At 40.2% G+C, this 16,870-nt stretch overlaps 1 protein-coding gene across 3 annotated transcripts in view; it reads right to left on the minus strand.

The window, feature by feature from the left end:
- The window catches only part of TMEM245 (transmembrane protein 245), an 83,614-nt gene that overhangs the window by 55,273 nt on the left and 11,471 nt on the right, over positions 1 to 16,870 (minus strand). For 2 of the 3 annotated variants that reach the window (XM_036022015.1, XM_028530908.2), the window contains exons 3-7: positions 16,207 to 16,308; positions 10,065 to 10,181; positions 7,382 to 7,594; positions 4,583 to 4,752; positions 1,847 to 1,870 (exon numbers count right to left, since the gene is read on the minus strand). In XM_036022015.1, coding sequence (XP_035877908.1) covers positions 1,847 to 1,870; positions 4,583 to 4,752; positions 7,382 to 7,594; positions 10,065 to 10,181; positions 16,207 to 16,308 — 626 coding nt within the window. The remainder of the gene's footprint in view (positions 1 to 1,846; positions 1,871 to 4,582; positions 4,753 to 7,381; positions 7,595 to 10,064; positions 10,182 to 16,206; positions 16,309 to 16,870) is intronic. The other variant, XM_036022016.1, reaches the window with a different exon arrangement.

Consider the following 16,870-nt stretch of genomic DNA (forward strand, 5'->3'; position numbering starts at 1 on the left):
GAACTGTAGGTTCGATCCCTAGCCAGGGCACATGCCTGGGTTGCGGGTTTATCCCCCAATGGGGTATGTGGTGGGAGGGAGGGGCAACCAATCAATGTTTCTCTCTCACATTGACATTTCTCTCTCTCTCTCTAAGATCAATGGAAATATCCTAGGGTGAAGATTTTTTTTTTATATTTTTTAAAGATTTTATTTCTTTATTTTTAGAGAGGGAAGGGAGGGAGGGAGAGAGGGAGAGAGAGAGAGAGAGAGAGAGAGAGAGAGAAACATCAATGTGCGGTTGCTGGAGGTTATGGCCTGCAACCCAGGAATGTATCCTGGCTGGGAATCGAACCTGGGACACTTTGGTTCCCAGCCCGCGCTCAATCCACTGAGCTACGCCAGCCAGGGCTAAGATTTTTAAAATTAAAAAAAATATCATCTTCAACCCATTTCCATGCTCTCCTAGAGCACACACTCTCAGAACTTCAAGCAGCCACTCCACCCCTGCATCAGTGGTTTACCTATGCCACATGGAATCAGCAAGGACAAGAAAAAAGCTACCTGGTCTCTTAGGAATCTTTTAAAACTCACTCATTAGTCAGCTGTGAATTAGGCTCATAAATTAGGTAATCTAACTCATTTAGCTTTAACTCAAACTAAACCTACTGACTTGAGGCCTCCTTTCTATCATCTCTTGAGGAAAACTATTTCAACATATATATACAAATTAGGAAAAAACATTAAACTACCTACTTTGATCAGAATAAGAAAAAGTGACGTTTGCAGAACTATCACCAGCCAAGGATTAAACTAATTTACTTAGACTAGTTTTGTAGGAAATGGAGGTGTATAAACCGTGTGTGTGTGTGTGTCCTAGTTACAGTTTACACACTGCTTATTTTCAACCCAAAGTTTAATCCTTTAGGCATTATCAAGTCTCCCCTTTCCTGTTTTGACAGAATGAAATCCTAATCTCTGCACATAAAAGTGTCATTCTGATCTATTTCCATCTCTTTCTTAAAGCCTGTGATAATATCTCCACTGAAAACTTTCAGAGTTTACTGTATTTAAACACAATGCATGTAAACGATGTTACCTCTTCCTATCTGCCCTAGGGATTCAATGAAATTAAATCTAGAACTACCACACTCAGACTATACGTTAGAGGTATATCACTTTGATTACGTCTGGATTAGCCATTACGGAAGTTACTAAAAATGTACCTTTAAAATTCCAAGCCAATCATGGAAACCATTTACCACAGATACAACCTACATCTTGGGAAACACATGAAGTTAGATGTCATAGGTCATGATATCATCTTATTTAAGTTAAAAATAAAATTTGGGAATATTAGTTATAAAAAAAAGATAATACACAAAATCACCAGGCTAGGGAACTGCACAAAATAACTTCACAGATTCATCTTCGGAAAACTTCCTATGTCACGTAAAGGAAAACCAGCAGTGAAGAACCCTCGCCCCTTGTCAGGAACTGACTGCCCCTTGATCGGCCCCTTGACTGCCGATGCGCTCTCACACTTCCCAGGGGGCGCAGGGGTCAGACTGACCCTCCAAGAGCTGCACAGGCGTGGGAACCACAGTGCACGCAAGGACTACAAGACAGAACTTCTTATACACACTACAGCAGGGAGATACCACCCATATCCTGAATAAAACAGCTTTGGGATTTCAGAAAATTGTACTGTGACAGTATCAATGCTTCATGACCTTCCATAGCTTATAATTAGGACTTTAATAACAAAAACTTAGTTGTGATATGGACAGAAACAGAGTGAGAATGGAGATACGGGGAGAAGTTACAGAACTGAACAGTAAAAACCAACATCCACGTGTTCATTTACCTTCTTATTTAGCCAGTGCCAGAGCTTGAGGATGGGGGGTAAGGTGAGGAAGAGAAGATAAGAACAGTGGAATATCATTAGAGAATGCAATAACAGTATGAGAAGAAAGAAAAGAAAGTCACTGACAGCATGAGGAGGAAATTATCCCAGACAAAAGAAAAACTAGGAAAAAAAACTGTAATGCATTAACAAAGTTACAAAATCGTGTGAATGTAGTATTCCTGTAAGATATACAATGATTACAATGAAGATAACCACAAGTTTTGCTGGCAATTCAACAATTAAAAACACGTAAAATAAGCTTAAAGTTTGTAGCTTTCAATAGCTACACCAAAATTCCAAATATTAGAGTAATAATTAAGATCCTTGCACACATCACGCACCAAAAGGATTTTCAGTCTCTGTATAAACCAGTTTGTGTTCCTATGTTACATTTTTATTGAACTTCGTAGTTGCAGCTTTATAGCTTTAGTTATTCAAAGTAAAACATCTCAGTGCTCCTTTGGAACAGAGGACACCTGGCCAAAATGCAGGCATATCTAAGGTTCTGCTTCTATTTGGTGTATTTCCTTCCATCCCAATTTTTAAGCACACACACTTTTCTACAAGAAAAGCAAATTACTACAGGGGAAAGACAAAGACATTAACTGAAAATAAGAGTTACATTCTTTAAACAGTTTGAACTGGTAAATCTGCTCTAGTAAGATAAAGTTTCATCCCAATACCAGGGAGATGTGATAAATATGTTGAAATTTATGCAAAGTCTTAGATTCCTTATTTTTAAAAAGTTTTAAAAATTAGTGAAAATACAAATAGGCAAATTACAAAAGAAAAATATGCTTAGCCAATAAGGATATAAAAGGATAATCAGTCAATTTTAATTTTAAAATTTTTAGATTAAAACAACACTGAGATACTTTTTACAAAACCAAAAAGGCTTTTTTGTTACTATGATATTCCTCAGAAAGGGCTCAAGGAACTAGGTATTCCATATGTTGCACTGGTGGGAATGACAAAACTGGTAAATTCTCTGGAAGACAGGCGGTATGTGAGAAAATGTACCCCTTGCCTCTCCTTTGACCCAGGATATTTTACTACGCATTTAAAAGATTTACGACCTCCCCTCTACACGCACTCCAGTACTATTCTCATCTACATCTACACTGGTTTCGCCTAACAGTATTTCCCAATCTTAAGTCGTGATTAGACCTGTTAAAGAAAACAGTGACTTGCCGCTCTAATGAAGTCCAGCTCGCATAGCATGGCACACAGAAAGACCTCCTTGATCCAGCCGTACCTGCCCTCCAGGCTCACCGCCCAGTAATCACCATTTCATACACCCAGCCATGACCAGCTTCCTGGCCATCCCTAAGCATTCACATTGTGGAAATCTCCGGGCCTTTGCACTGCTCTAGCCACATAATAAACTCCCGCTTGTGCTTCAGAATTTGCCCTGGCGTCACCCCCTCTACATAACCACCCCTCTCCCACTGCCTCACCAAGTGAGTCATTTTTTTCTCAGTACTACCACTGTATCCCATCCACATTGGGTTGGCCAAAAGGTTCGTTCAGTTCCCCCGAAATGGCTGTATAGCACTTAGTTACTTTTATCTTCATTCAAAACGATTTTGTTAAATTGTATTGAGACTACTGTCGTATCAGTGTGCATTTTGAAAAAATTATCAAAATTGGTGAATTTTTTGTTTAACTATTTTAATCTTGAAGATGGAAGAAAGTATGCAACATTTTTGGCATATTATGCTTTATTATTTCAAGAAAGGTAAAAATGTAACAAACGCAAAAAAATATTTGTGCAGTGTATGGAGAAGGTGCTGTGACTAATCGAACGAACACATGTCAAGGTGGTTTGTAAAGTTTCGTGCTGGAGATTCTCATTGGAAGTTTCGTGCTGGAGATTCTCATTGGACGATGCTCCACGGTCAGGCAGACCAGCTGAAGTTGACAGCAATCAAACTGAGACATTACTTGGAGCAATCCACATTATACCACACAGGAAATAGCCAACATACTCAAAATAACCAAATCAATAAAGTTACTGGTGAAAATGAAAAATGTCTTATTTTACGGTAAAAACTAAATGGACTTTTTGGCCAACCCCATACTCTTCCTCCACAAATTGTAACAGCTAACACTTGTATAGAGTTCATTGTGCACGTATTAACTCATTTAACACACAAACCAATCTATGAGGTACATGCTTTACACTCATTGTGTTAATAAGGAAACAAAGGCAGTGATGGATTAAGAAATTTATCCAAGGTCACACAGCTAACAGCAGCTAAACTGGGACCTGAAACCAGAATTTGGATTCAGAGCCCATGCTAAGCCTCTGTATCTAACAACTGCGTCTAAATTTTAACGGACTGCTCTCTCTCCCTCAACAGAACTTCAGCATCTAGGTTTCTATGATTCATCTGCTCTTCCCTAGACCTGGGAATTATTCCAAAAATATTTACTGAACTGAACCACTACCTGGCTATATAATTTTTACAAGTCAGTTAACGCCCCTGGACTTCAATTTGATTGAAATTATAATTATTTAAACTAAATATATCCTATCCCTATAGAAACCACAATTATAAACGTTAAATGTCATCACAGAATTAGATTTTAAATGTGTTGTCAAAAATTCCAGTATGAACACTAAATAGGTTGTTTCCTACAATGAAATACACAAACTCCATTAAAACAGCCCCAGTTCTTAAAATACAATACCTTGCTGTCAACTTTGAGCAGGAACTTCCCGAGCCCGATGACTGGCCACGGCGCTAGAGCTCCCTGCCGCTCCCTGAGGAAGCTCTCCGCCGCCTGCCACCACCCGTAGCAGCGCTGCTCCAGGAAGTTCACAACTCCGAAGTGAATGACGAGCTTTTTGAGGACCCAGACTACAAAGAAGGTAAGAAGCACGTGTATGAACAAAATAGAGATTACAAAGTCATAACGGGAAAAGGTCCTCTGGTTTCATGTGACCTTTCTAAAACAGTAAAGCTAGTACTGAAATGATACTCAATTTTAAAAAAGGAGAGGGGGAGGTAAGGAAGCCCAAGGTATTCCAAACTGATGGTATTGGGACAAACAATTTCTCACGCAGTCTCCACTTGCCCGTATACGTACCACCTTCTTTGTGGAGTCTGAAGCCTTAAAGTAATCCAGGATTATTTTACAGCCCGTATAAACGTGAGCTGCTCTGACCGTGACAATTTCAGTGACTACCACCTGAGGCCTCACACCTTGCCCCTTCTGGGGTAAAGAATACTCATCCCTGACATGTCCTAATCTCTTTGGCTATTATAGCTGCTTTGGCCACTCAGTTTCTATTTTTTTATGTGTAACAACCAAGAACATAAAGGTATTCCATGTTCATCATGGTTTTATACCAATGCAGGTAACATTTTCATTTATGTTCTTATTTCTCTACTTGATGTTGCTCTATACATCTGCATCTATTTTTTTAATCCCTACCCAAGGAGATTTTTTCATGCTTTTAGACAGCAAGGAAGGGGGAGAGAGTTTAGGGACAGGTGTTGTGGGGGTGAGACAGCGGGGACAGGACAACCTAGGCATGTGCCCGGACTGGGAATCAAGCCCCATGCCCTTTTGATCTGCGATGCCTGACCAACTGAGCCATACGAGCCAGGGACGTACATCTCAATCTTTTACCAGTACGCAGAAGAGAAGCAGGCTGGGCACACGCAGGGCTGTTCTGAATGGCCTCTGAGGCTGGGCGCTGCACACCTTCACTCACAGACCATAACATGAATGCACCCCTCTGCAGTTAGGCCGTGAGGTGACCCCTCAAGCAGGATTTAAATTTCCTGTTAAAGGCCAACTACGAAAGTGGTGAGACTAGAAAGAAGTGTTACTTACCTGTGAAGGAAGCCTTAAAGTTTGAATAATTGACCCAACCACTACAATTTCCCTAACTCCAGGGGTTCCTAAATGCTTCACAGTTTACTATTTTGAACCATGAGCTCAGCATTCTATACCAGTTCCACAATTCCTTCACTGGCATTTTTAAATCTCTAGAGAGGCCCAGGAGAGCTCCTACAGTCTCTAGAATAAGCCCAGGTATCTACAGACTGTAGATACCTTCGGGACAACCCTGTTCCCAGCCTGCTGTCCCAAGCCATGTCAAATTCCTATGACGGCCTGAGAATTATGAAGTGACTACAACAAAAGTAATTCTTGCTAATAATAAACTTCAAAGAAAAAGAGTTTCCAATAGTGCCTCACTTATGATTTTCCAGCGTAAAAGAAATCATCTGGCAAAACCAAAGAAGTATGGAACAATCCAGAAGAGCAACTTAAGCTGTCACTAAGCATCTCTATAAATTCCCTAACAGAGAGCATGGCTGCATGAACTCTGTGACTTGCTTAATTACAACTGTTCTTGCCCCAACTGCCAAACAGAAGTTCTGCTTGAAGATGTAAGAGGCAGATACAAACTTCAACCACGTACATTTCATGTTCCCTAAGGACAGGCACTATACAGTGTTCTGTTCATAACAAATCTTTAAAGAAATGGTATTGAATTAGCTGCCCAATTCAATGAGAATACTAAGTTTGAAAAATAATGATCTAGAAGAATAAAGGTCCAATAAGGATAGAGCATGGCAGAAAACAGGCTTCTAATAATCCGATTATGTTTAAATCAACAGTGAGAAACTCGGACGTGGGGGACGGGACTAATCAGATGCAGGAGGTGCCTATAGGGCAGGACCCTGGGCATCAGCTGGGGACTTCATAAATTTAGCAAAGACTGTGACTGCAATAAGAAAAAAACCCAAACACCCAGGAAATTATAAAAGACTCTTCTATGATGCACCGGAGTCCTCGAAAACTTTTCCTTGCTCTTGACAGCATTAAAGGTTGCCTTTAGGAAGTATCAAGGTGGGCCTTAAATTACCATGCTATTCAGGTACAAAGACCTAGTTTAATGGTTCATGAAAAGTTATATACTTCCACTTTGATATAAAACATATAATGTATATATAATATACTTTTCTGCCAGACAAAAATATCACAACTTTGCATACATATAGTTCTTAAAACCTACATTTCTACTTAATTAAAAATGCAATGTAAAATGTAAAGTGCACTTCATTCAGAGCAGCGCTGAAAATTCAATCATAAACCCCAAAATCCAGAGCGCTAACCTTCCCCTCCACAGAACCACGGACGGCCGAACAGTCAGCTCTCCGCACCGCACTGTCAGGCTGTACTGCCACACAAAACTGCAAGAGGCTAAGTATATTTTTGAGCTTAAAAGAGAAATATTGGGACTTCCGGCAAGATGGAGGCATAGGTGGACACACCATACCTCCACGCACAACCAAGATTAGAACAACAACAATTTAGAGGCAGAATAAAAGAGAAATATTAAGAAGGGATCAAGCAATACATTTCAAAATAATGCTTATTATTTAAATGTAAACATATGATCATTTAATTAAAAAAAGAGTAAAATTACCCCAAGTATTAAAATCCAAAAGTAAGAGACAAAAGTATTTTTACCTGCAATCGGCACTGGCAGCAGCTGCACAATCCACAGGTTCAGCCAGAGCTGGACTGCAATGATGGCCCAAACGAGAGCCACGAAGTAGACATCGCTCGTCTTCTTCTTCCTGAGGAACGTCCCAATCTCTGGCTTCTGTCTGCCCAGCGTGGGTGAAGGGGAGGAAGAGGAGGAGGACAGTGTTGCAGGGGGTTCTTCTCTGTTCATGGTTTCTGGAGAAAGAAACAAAACGAGTCACCCCCCATCTTAGTCCTCAGCAGTGAACAGTAATACAGAGTAGTTCACTCAGCTGCTCTATTTTAAGCCTTCAAAGCCTTCAAAATGTACTCTGACCGTATGATTTCACTGGGCTAAAAAAATAAGATCTGGATATATGTCTACATATACACTGAAATATATATGATGAATTAACAATGTCAACAGTGCTTAAATTTAGGGAAATTAATTCAATCCATTGGGGGGTAGGTGGGGTATGGGGAATACTTTATTTTTACTTTATACTGTTCAAGCTTTCTATGACATATCTTTATTAATATAGTCATCATTTAAAAAAACTAAAGAAAAATATATAATAAAATAGCTGAGAATTATAATTAGTTCATGAAAATGCCTCTGGTTTGGGTCATTTTAAAACCTTATGGGTTTAAAGCAACAAATATTAACATATAGAATTCCTGTATTTAAAAATTTCTCTTTTAATATAACTTTATATTAGATGCATTTACATATATTTCTGACACAATGTGGCTCTTCATTGTCATTTCTTCTAAAATGGAGCCAACTGTTCTTACAAGAACCCAGGCTTTGAAACGTGTGTTTCTGATTTTCTTTTAGAATGAGACATAAAACAAGATTGCTGGCAGTAGTTTTCAGGGCTATATTATTTCTATTTCCTAATTTTACCAAAACATACATGACTCATATTATCAGAAAATATGTAACTCTTAAAGCAATATTACTCAGTATATACCATGATGATAGAAATGAGTAAGATCCTAAAACTTGCATTTTGTCTGCCATAAATACAAGTTATCGACAAAAGTATATCATATTTCAGAAAGTCTCAACAAAAGAAAAGAGAAACAAGACCACTCACAGTCTCAGCCCTGTACCTGCCCCACAGTCTTTATAGTTGTACACAGCTGGATGGTGTTCCACTTATCCCTGTCCACCTTCTCTTCAGCTGAACGCCAGCCCCAGGAGAGCCAAGAACTTGTCTGTCTCGTTACCCCTCCCCTGAATTCCTAGCGCACAGAACAGTACCTGACAGAGTGCACTCAGTAAGTATTTGTTGAAAGAATGCCTTCCCTGTATTCAAAATTTTCATAAGCAAGTACACAGTAGCCCTGAGTGCTACATCATAACTTGCTCAGTGTTCCTTTTAACACTAAATGTTTAGTTGTAGTAAATTTTTACTACTGATATAACCAGCACCACGGTAAATCTGCCCTCCTGTTAGTTACTAGAACTAACACTCTTTCCTGAGGTTTGGTGCTGAAGTCCAAGCTAGTTACGTATCTGTTTCACTTTCTTCTCTGAGTTACCTTTCTAATTTGGAAACATCATGTTGGTGGACGTGGCAGACATTTAGAAGAAGAATAAGTCCCTAACCAAAACATCATCCCTTTCCACTTTGAAAACATGATTCAGTATGCAAGACAAGTAAGTTGTCCTTCTACCCCAAATGCATTTTTCTTAGCTGACCCCTTCCTTCAAGACTGTTCTTTAAAAAAAAAAAAGATTTTATTTATTTTTTAGAGAGGGGAAGGGGGAGAGAAAGAGAGGGAGAGAAAGAGCAATGTGTGGTTGCTTCTCATGCACCCCCAACTGGGGACCTGGCCCACAACCCAGGCATGTGCCCTGACTGGGAATCGAACTAGCGACCCACCAGTGACCCTTTGGTTTGCGGGAAAGCACTCAATCCACTGAACCACACCAGCCTCAACTCCAAAACCTTTGGCACTAATGGACCTCTTGGCACAGGCAGAGTGGCCTTTCACATTCTCAAACTCTGTGTGAGTACAGTGTGGCTTTAAAGCTGATGTAAATCAACCAGCTGGATCTCACAGGAGCACTGACCTCAGAACCACCAGAGGTGTCTGTTGTAACAGAAACAGCTAACATATTAACAGCATAAGGCATGCAAAGCAAACTGTGAGAAGCAAGTAATGCCAGAGAAATGGATGACTAGAAGTTGGAAAGCAAAAGCCAAAAGGAAGATTTGGAGAAAGAGACCCACCACCAAAAAAGCAACATAAAAAGGTACAGCAAACTAGAACAATGGAGGAGAACTGTGAGCTTTGGGAGAAACAGAAAAGATAAAAAGGATTAAGTGGGGGAAAATATGGACAAAGGTAAATAGGGCACTGAGAAAAGGAAAAATAATATGAAATTAGGGTGAGAAATAACAAAAAAAAAGAAAAGAAAAAGCAGCATTTTTAAAAAAGGTAAAGAATGAAGAACCAAGGTAAGAACCTAAGAAGGTAAATAATTAAATATATGGAAAAGGTCACATGTGAGAACAAAGTTGAGAAGCAAAAAGTGTAAGAATAGGAATCAGAGAGAAAAATGAAGGACCAGTACTAGCATTTTGTAACCCTAGTGGCTTTCTTCATTTTATACTCTACGCTCATTTCATTTTCCAGAATGATTTTGAAGGCATTCCGTCCAAAGGTCAGTCACCTTCAGGCTGGGCCGAGGGCTGGTCTTCCGTGCCGGACTCATACCCTGTGATGGAGATAGCCAAGGTGGCCAGTGTGGAGGCGGCCATGGAGATAACTTGCCCGGGTAACTCTGCCCCTGTAAAACATGCATGCATTGAAAGAACTTTTTAAAGCACATGAACAAAGTGGGAAATAACTTGCAAATAAACATAATTCTACACTTTCAAGTGCAATAAAACAAAATGGTTATGAATGACCCACCAGACCAGTGGTTATTTGCCAAGGGAGAATGCTTAAGAATCAATAGGAAAGTCTGCTAAATACGCAGGTTCCTGGATTCTGTCTTTCTCATTTGGGAACTTCATGCTGCTACATGTGGCAGATAATGGATATATAAGCAGAGAGTGCCACATTTGTATTTTTTAACTTCACAGGTTAATTTTAATACACCTTTCTGTTGAAAAACACTGCCACACCAAGCCTGTGAGCTTCCTGCATATAGACTGTCTCACCCTCCTTTGTATTACTAGCTTGTAGGACAGGATAGGACAGTCCATACTTGGTGTTCTCAATTATAACATTCCACAAATGAGTATGTAAATGTATGGGTATTATGCAAAACTATATACATCTATAAAGAACATAATTCAGCACAGGCAAAATCCATTACTTAAAAATCTAAAAAATATCATTACCCTGTTGCATGTTATATGTTTCCATGTAGTACACCAAAATTAACCATTTGCACTAGCCTCAAATAAAACATTTACTGGCCAGTAAGATTGGCCAGTAACTATTAGCCTTTAACCTGATATGGCAAACAGCACAGACTAGCTAACACAATACCAGGTTTTAGAATGCTTTTCTGCACCCTGGAGACTGGAAAGCTCAAGACTGTATTTCCTGCACTCCCTTGCAGCTAAAGTACCACACGGATGCAGTTTCTATCAAGCAGGCACACCCGTGCAAGACTTGAAGCCCAAAGTGAGTCACTGTAATTTGGAAGCCACATACATGTCAAACACAGGCACAGAGGCATATGGCTTTTCCACAGAAACTCAAAAAGAAGTTCCAGATGTTGTGCTGTCTACTCTGTAACTTTGTGGCAGGCGGCAGCAACTATGGAACTTCTGCTCAAACAGTCCTTGGATGTCAATGAGCATTTCTCCTGGCTGCATTACTTCTGCCTGTGTCGGATACAAGCAGACCTGTGTCTGGTCTTTCCAAAAATTCTATATGCAAAAATTCTGTATGCTAATCAGTACCTCTTTCTACTTAGGCCAGCTAGTATGGCTTCCATTGTCCACAACTAAGAACACTGATCATTCCCCTTATTACCAAATAATACACCCACGTTCATACAGCTGGGACCTTACTTTTGGTAGGCCAATACTCAATGCGCCAACATAGAGTTCTGACAAGCCAATGAATTTCAGCTCCAAATGAACTACATGTACCCAATAAATGAAACCTTCACAAATACTAACTTGTTTTCCAACTTGCTGATATCACCAAAATACACAGTAAATATTCAGTGAATCACAGCTAAATCAATGAAAACTATGCAATATCATACTGGTTAATACATAAATGAGTCAATGCGTTTTTAGACCGCCTCAACTTCACAAAGCAATAAAAAGAAGAGCACACCAAAAAAATCAACAAAGAGTATCTGAAAATTAATAGATGTAAGATTTGGATACTGATCTTACCACTAAGACAGAAGTCTTACCACTAAGACTGATATCTTACCTGTACCTCAAAATCCCCAAGGATTTGGGAAGAAGGATGATAAACTAGACAGAAAAACCCCAGAACTAAGAATCTAGACAAAGTTATGGTATTAGCAAAAAAGTCCCAGCTAAAAACAGACACACAGACAAGAAAACATAATCTTGGGACCCAAGAACCATAAACAAAAAAGAGCATCCAAGGCTTCAGTGTCAACCTGCCCAGGGATGGGGCCAGTGTCCAGAGGAGGCCCGATAACAGGGATCCACGCAAGTCTGAAGAAGCAGGCCACTGACATCAGCAATTAGCAGCCTTGCTCCAGGGGACAGCAACGCTCAGTCCAGCAAATCACGTAACAATAGCGCATCACACGTTCAAACAGTGTCTGTCAGTCAGCAATGGGCAAAATAACATTTTTAAAAATCAGGGGGAAATATATTTTGAAACCAGTCTGAATAAGGAGACTTGATCTACTTTGTTCTCTTTTACAGGGATAATGGCAGTTGCCAGTAATACATCCAAGGATGCTTACTGGAAGGAGGCCCCGCATACCCAGTGAAACCTCCCCAGCATGCACAGCGCCCTGTGAAGGAGGCCTGTGTCTCCATTACTGATATAGAAACTACATTTCCTTCTCAGTGGCTTCTAGTATCACTTCACTATACTTCTGGTCAGTAATGAGGATGTGGATATGCACCAGTAGGAGTTTCTCTAGGTCTATTTAACTGACAGTGTCAGAAATGGGGAGTGGGACATGCGCAGTAAAACATCTGAGTTTGTTCTCTTTTTCTTTTTCCAACTATGGCTTAAGTGGACCAAACATTTTCACTCGTAATGCATGCTATCCTAAAACAATTAAGGCAACTACCAAGCCTTCCTGAGCAGATACTCCTGGTCATTTATAAACAATTACCAATGTTAGCAGAAACAGACCCAGTTATACTTTACTTGCCATACTTCTCAGGCTGGATGCCCCGCTGTTGAAGATAACATCTGATGTGTTTCTCTAGCTTTTGAAAAAAGCATTTCTCATACTAAGAGTAAATGGCTGAGCCTGAGTTTCTTCATCTGTAGAGTAAGTACAATACCAATCTCACGGGATTACTAAGAAAATTAAATGAGACCGCACGTTTAAAGAGTCCAACAGGGCCTCAGCCGTGCTGTCAATACTAACAATATCGCTAGTGTTCCTCTTTGCTCACAGGCTAACGAAGCACATCGAAGCTGGACTGAGGTTTCTACCAAGTGAGACTTCTGGGATCCAGGAGACGGAGGGGCTAGGCCCAGCAGCTGCAGTAAGCCAACAGGGCCAACACTGGAGACTGAAGGAGCTGACACCCACAACTGAGTTCAAAAGGATCAGCCGTCAGTACTTCTAGGATGACTGGATGACTCAGATGCTTGTTCAAAGAGCACTGGGCTTAGGGTCAATGCCCTCGGTCCATATCTGAGCTCCACCAGTCACATGTAGGGCCGTAAGCAAGTCAGTTAATCTCTGGAATAAAACGCCTTCATCTGCAAAATGGGGACAATCATTCTGTAAGGTTTTGACGGTTGTTTTACTTATGGATTTAAAAGAAAAGTGTGGTAGGCTTTTAACATGTTTCCCCTACATTATCTTGGGGTTCCAGGAAATACCAAGTAAGAGCTCCCGAGGTCTAAGAGAAAATCACTGAGCGAGGGCCCTGGGTTCAGAAGGAACCTCTGAAACTAACTCAGCAATAATCCACAAGAAGAGTTTTCTGGACATAAATAAACTCATGCTTGGCATTCCGATGGAATCCAAAGGATTAAGTCTGTGAATCCAGTGAACCACAGACCATAAAAGTGTCCGCAGCAGCGAAGGATTCAAAGCTCAGAAGACACAGAGAAAGACACCTACACAGGTGACTGGGCTACCAGAGCGGGCCCCACCACGGGGCAGCGGGCAGACCAGGAAGGGAGGAAAGCACACGCTGCCGCGGCAACACACCGAAGTGCCCCGTCCTGACCACCTTACAGTGACACCAACAGGCGGGAACGGACGATGATAAAAGGAGACCACGGTCCCAATACGGACTAGATGCCGTGACTTCTGGTGCCTAAAAGAAACAAGGTCCTAGGGACAAGAGGGAAAAAATACTCAGAAGTCTATAAAAAATATTTGACAGATGTATTTTATGATAAGGATTATTTAGACTAGAAGTCCATAAGAGGATTCTAGGTCGAGAATAACCTATTCTGAAGCCGGCTGGAATGAGAGTGAACAGAACAAGATGTTGGTTGTTTCCACATTTCCAAATCTGCTCACAGCATGTCCTCTGTGTTCCTGTGATTCCCTTCCCTGTAAGTGTCTAGAATACAAATACCAGAAATCTGGCCGACACGCCAGTGTGCTACTTACTATCCTGGGTACATGCCTGATAGAAATATTAAACATGGCTCAGAACTGGGTCTTAGAATTCTTGTTCTCACAGTTCTCTAGGCTGCCATCACCAGCTGTCGAGAATTTATACCCAAGAAAAAACCCACCTAAAAACCTTGGGTTTTAGACCTGCATTATTCAAGTTAAGTACTTGAAATAAAGTATTCACTTAGCTCTGGACAAGGCAGTCAAAAGGAGAAAACTGTCCTGGGGTGAGGCGTAAGCAGAGCCATCTGAACCACTACTATTAGGGGAAAGGAAAGAAAAAAAGGAGGTAAAGCTAACCAGAGGGACAAGCGGAGACCACCAAGCTTTCTTTACCAGATGCCAAAACAGAAAGTTGACTTCTCCTGCTCTGCTGTATAACCACAGAGTCTAAAAGGCTGTGGTCAGGAAGACAAGCTGAGCGAACAGAAAGACAGCAAAACATAAAATAAAATCTTTCCTGTTTTCCACTGTCAGAAAGTTAAGTAATTAAGGTTTCTTTGTTTCAGGCAGTTATTTAAAAAGTCTACACAACTGTTTATGAATAAAAGACGCCTTACAATTGTCAGACGTCACTCATTTAACAAATAAAATAATTTTAAAAAGCAACTTAATTAAAAACAACTTCTGTAAGGTACTGTACAAATACACCAAAGTGCCACAAATAGCCTTGTGATTCACATAAAATAAAGATGCTAAAAATAATGTTGTAGAAATATATCTGACACAGAATGGTGCTCATGACATCATTAAGTCTAAAATGTAGGTCACAGAAGAGAATGTTCACTATGATCCAGGCATAAAAACCACTAGTTAACGTTTTGGTATAATCTGTGGGCAGTAGGATTTTGAGTGCTTTTTACTTTCTTTTTGTTTCTCTGTATTTCCTAACTTAATTGTGACAAACTCTACCTGAAAAGTTAATTTTCTCTTCTAAAAATCTGCTACAATTAACAATTTGCTCTTTTAGTTTACGTAGAACCATCAGAAAGAAGCAAGGGACAAGTGTCGACCACCTGTTGAAACTGTGTGCTCTTCAGAGTTGCCTCTCAGACACAGCTGCATCCACACGGCTGGGTAATCAGGACTCCAGGAGAACCATGACCGCCTCTGGCCACCGCTCCCAGACACACCCTCGCTGCCCCCTTACCATCATTAGAAATCTGTACCTTTAACAAACTGTTTTTGGATAAAAACCACTTGCAGCCAAAAATAATCTTTAAAAGAACATGGTGTATTCAACATTGTAGTAGAAGTTTTAACCAGAGTAATCATGCAAAAAGAAGAAATAAATGGCATGCAAATTAGAAAGGAAGAAGTAAAACTATCTTTATTTGCAGATGACATGCTATGATATACACAAAACCCTAAACAATTTACAAAAAAAACTATTAAATAAACAAATTCAGCAAAGTTGTAGCATACAAGATCAGCAGGGGTAAATATTCATGGCCTTGAATTTGGCAATGAAATAGAACACCAAAAGCACAAGCAATAAAAAACTGGAAAATTCATAAATATGTGGAAGTTTAACAACACACGTCTGATGAATCAATGTGTCAAAGAAGAAATCAAAAGGGAAATCACATAGTATCTTGACCCAGGGAAAATGGAAACACAACAAATCAAAATTTATGAGGTGTAAAAGTAGCTTTTAAGAGGGCAATTTACTGCTATAAATGCCAATACTAAGAAAAAAGAAATATCTCAAATAACCTAACTACAGAGTTTCCTTTTGGGGTGATGAAATATCATAGGATGAGACGGAGGTGATGGTTGCACACACTGTGAATGTACTAAGTGCTCATTTAAAATAGTTAATGGGTATGCTCTATGAATTATACCCCAATAAAAAAAGCAGAAAAGGCGGGTGAGGTATAGTCAAACAACCTAATATATGTTAAACAAATTTATTGTTCAGAAAATACCACTGGTTTTTAAACGGATTTAAAACTGTTTCATCATAGCATGTTTTTAAAATAAAAATACTCTCCCAAATATTTCCTAACAACAATTATGAATAGAATGCCCTATTTCTTACCAGCAGACTCTTTTCCGTTCTGTTTTTCATAAAGGGTGCCCACAGACATCAGGAAAACAATAACCAGGAATACTGGAATTCTCCATGAGCCAGCCAGAGATGCTGCAAATTATTAAGAGTTAACATTTTTAATGAAATAAAAACCCAGCACTTGTCTTTAAAAGAATCTGTTTACTAGACTGACAGAACCATTTGGCATCTATGTTAACAAAATTGTTTCACCGGGGAAAACTTTAACAACCGGCCATCAGACAGGTGGAACCTAACTTCAGGACTTCTCTCAGGAAGTCCAGTCCCTCCGGCAGAGGCCCCAGGCCCCGGGAGTGGGCGTGCACCAGGCTGCCGCCAACAGGCTCCCGTCCCCTGAGGATCCAAATCCATTCAGAAGCACATCGAGCCCTCCCACTCCCATTTAATCCCAGAATTACCCACACCAGGCAGAGATCCTACCCGTGTAGCCTGACTTGATTTCCTGAAAATACCACTGGATGTGGTCTCTCTAAAGAAAGGTGGAATGGCCCAAAACTGCACTGCAAAAGGCTTCAATGCATCCTCCTTGGTGCACAACAAAAATGCTAACAAGTGGCTACCCATTAGCCATTTGCAGTTCTTTGAGTTTGTCTAGAGCCTCATGGGCATACAGCCGCCTTTCTCAAACTCAAAA

This window comes from Phyllostomus discolor, chromosome 3 (genome assembly GCF_004126475.2).
Source record: "Phyllostomus discolor isolate MPI-MPIP mPhyDis1 chromosome 3, mPhyDis1.pri.v3, whole genome shotgun sequence".
NCBI lineage: Eukaryota > Metazoa > Chordata > Mammalia > Chiroptera > Phyllostomidae > Phyllostomus > Phyllostomus discolor.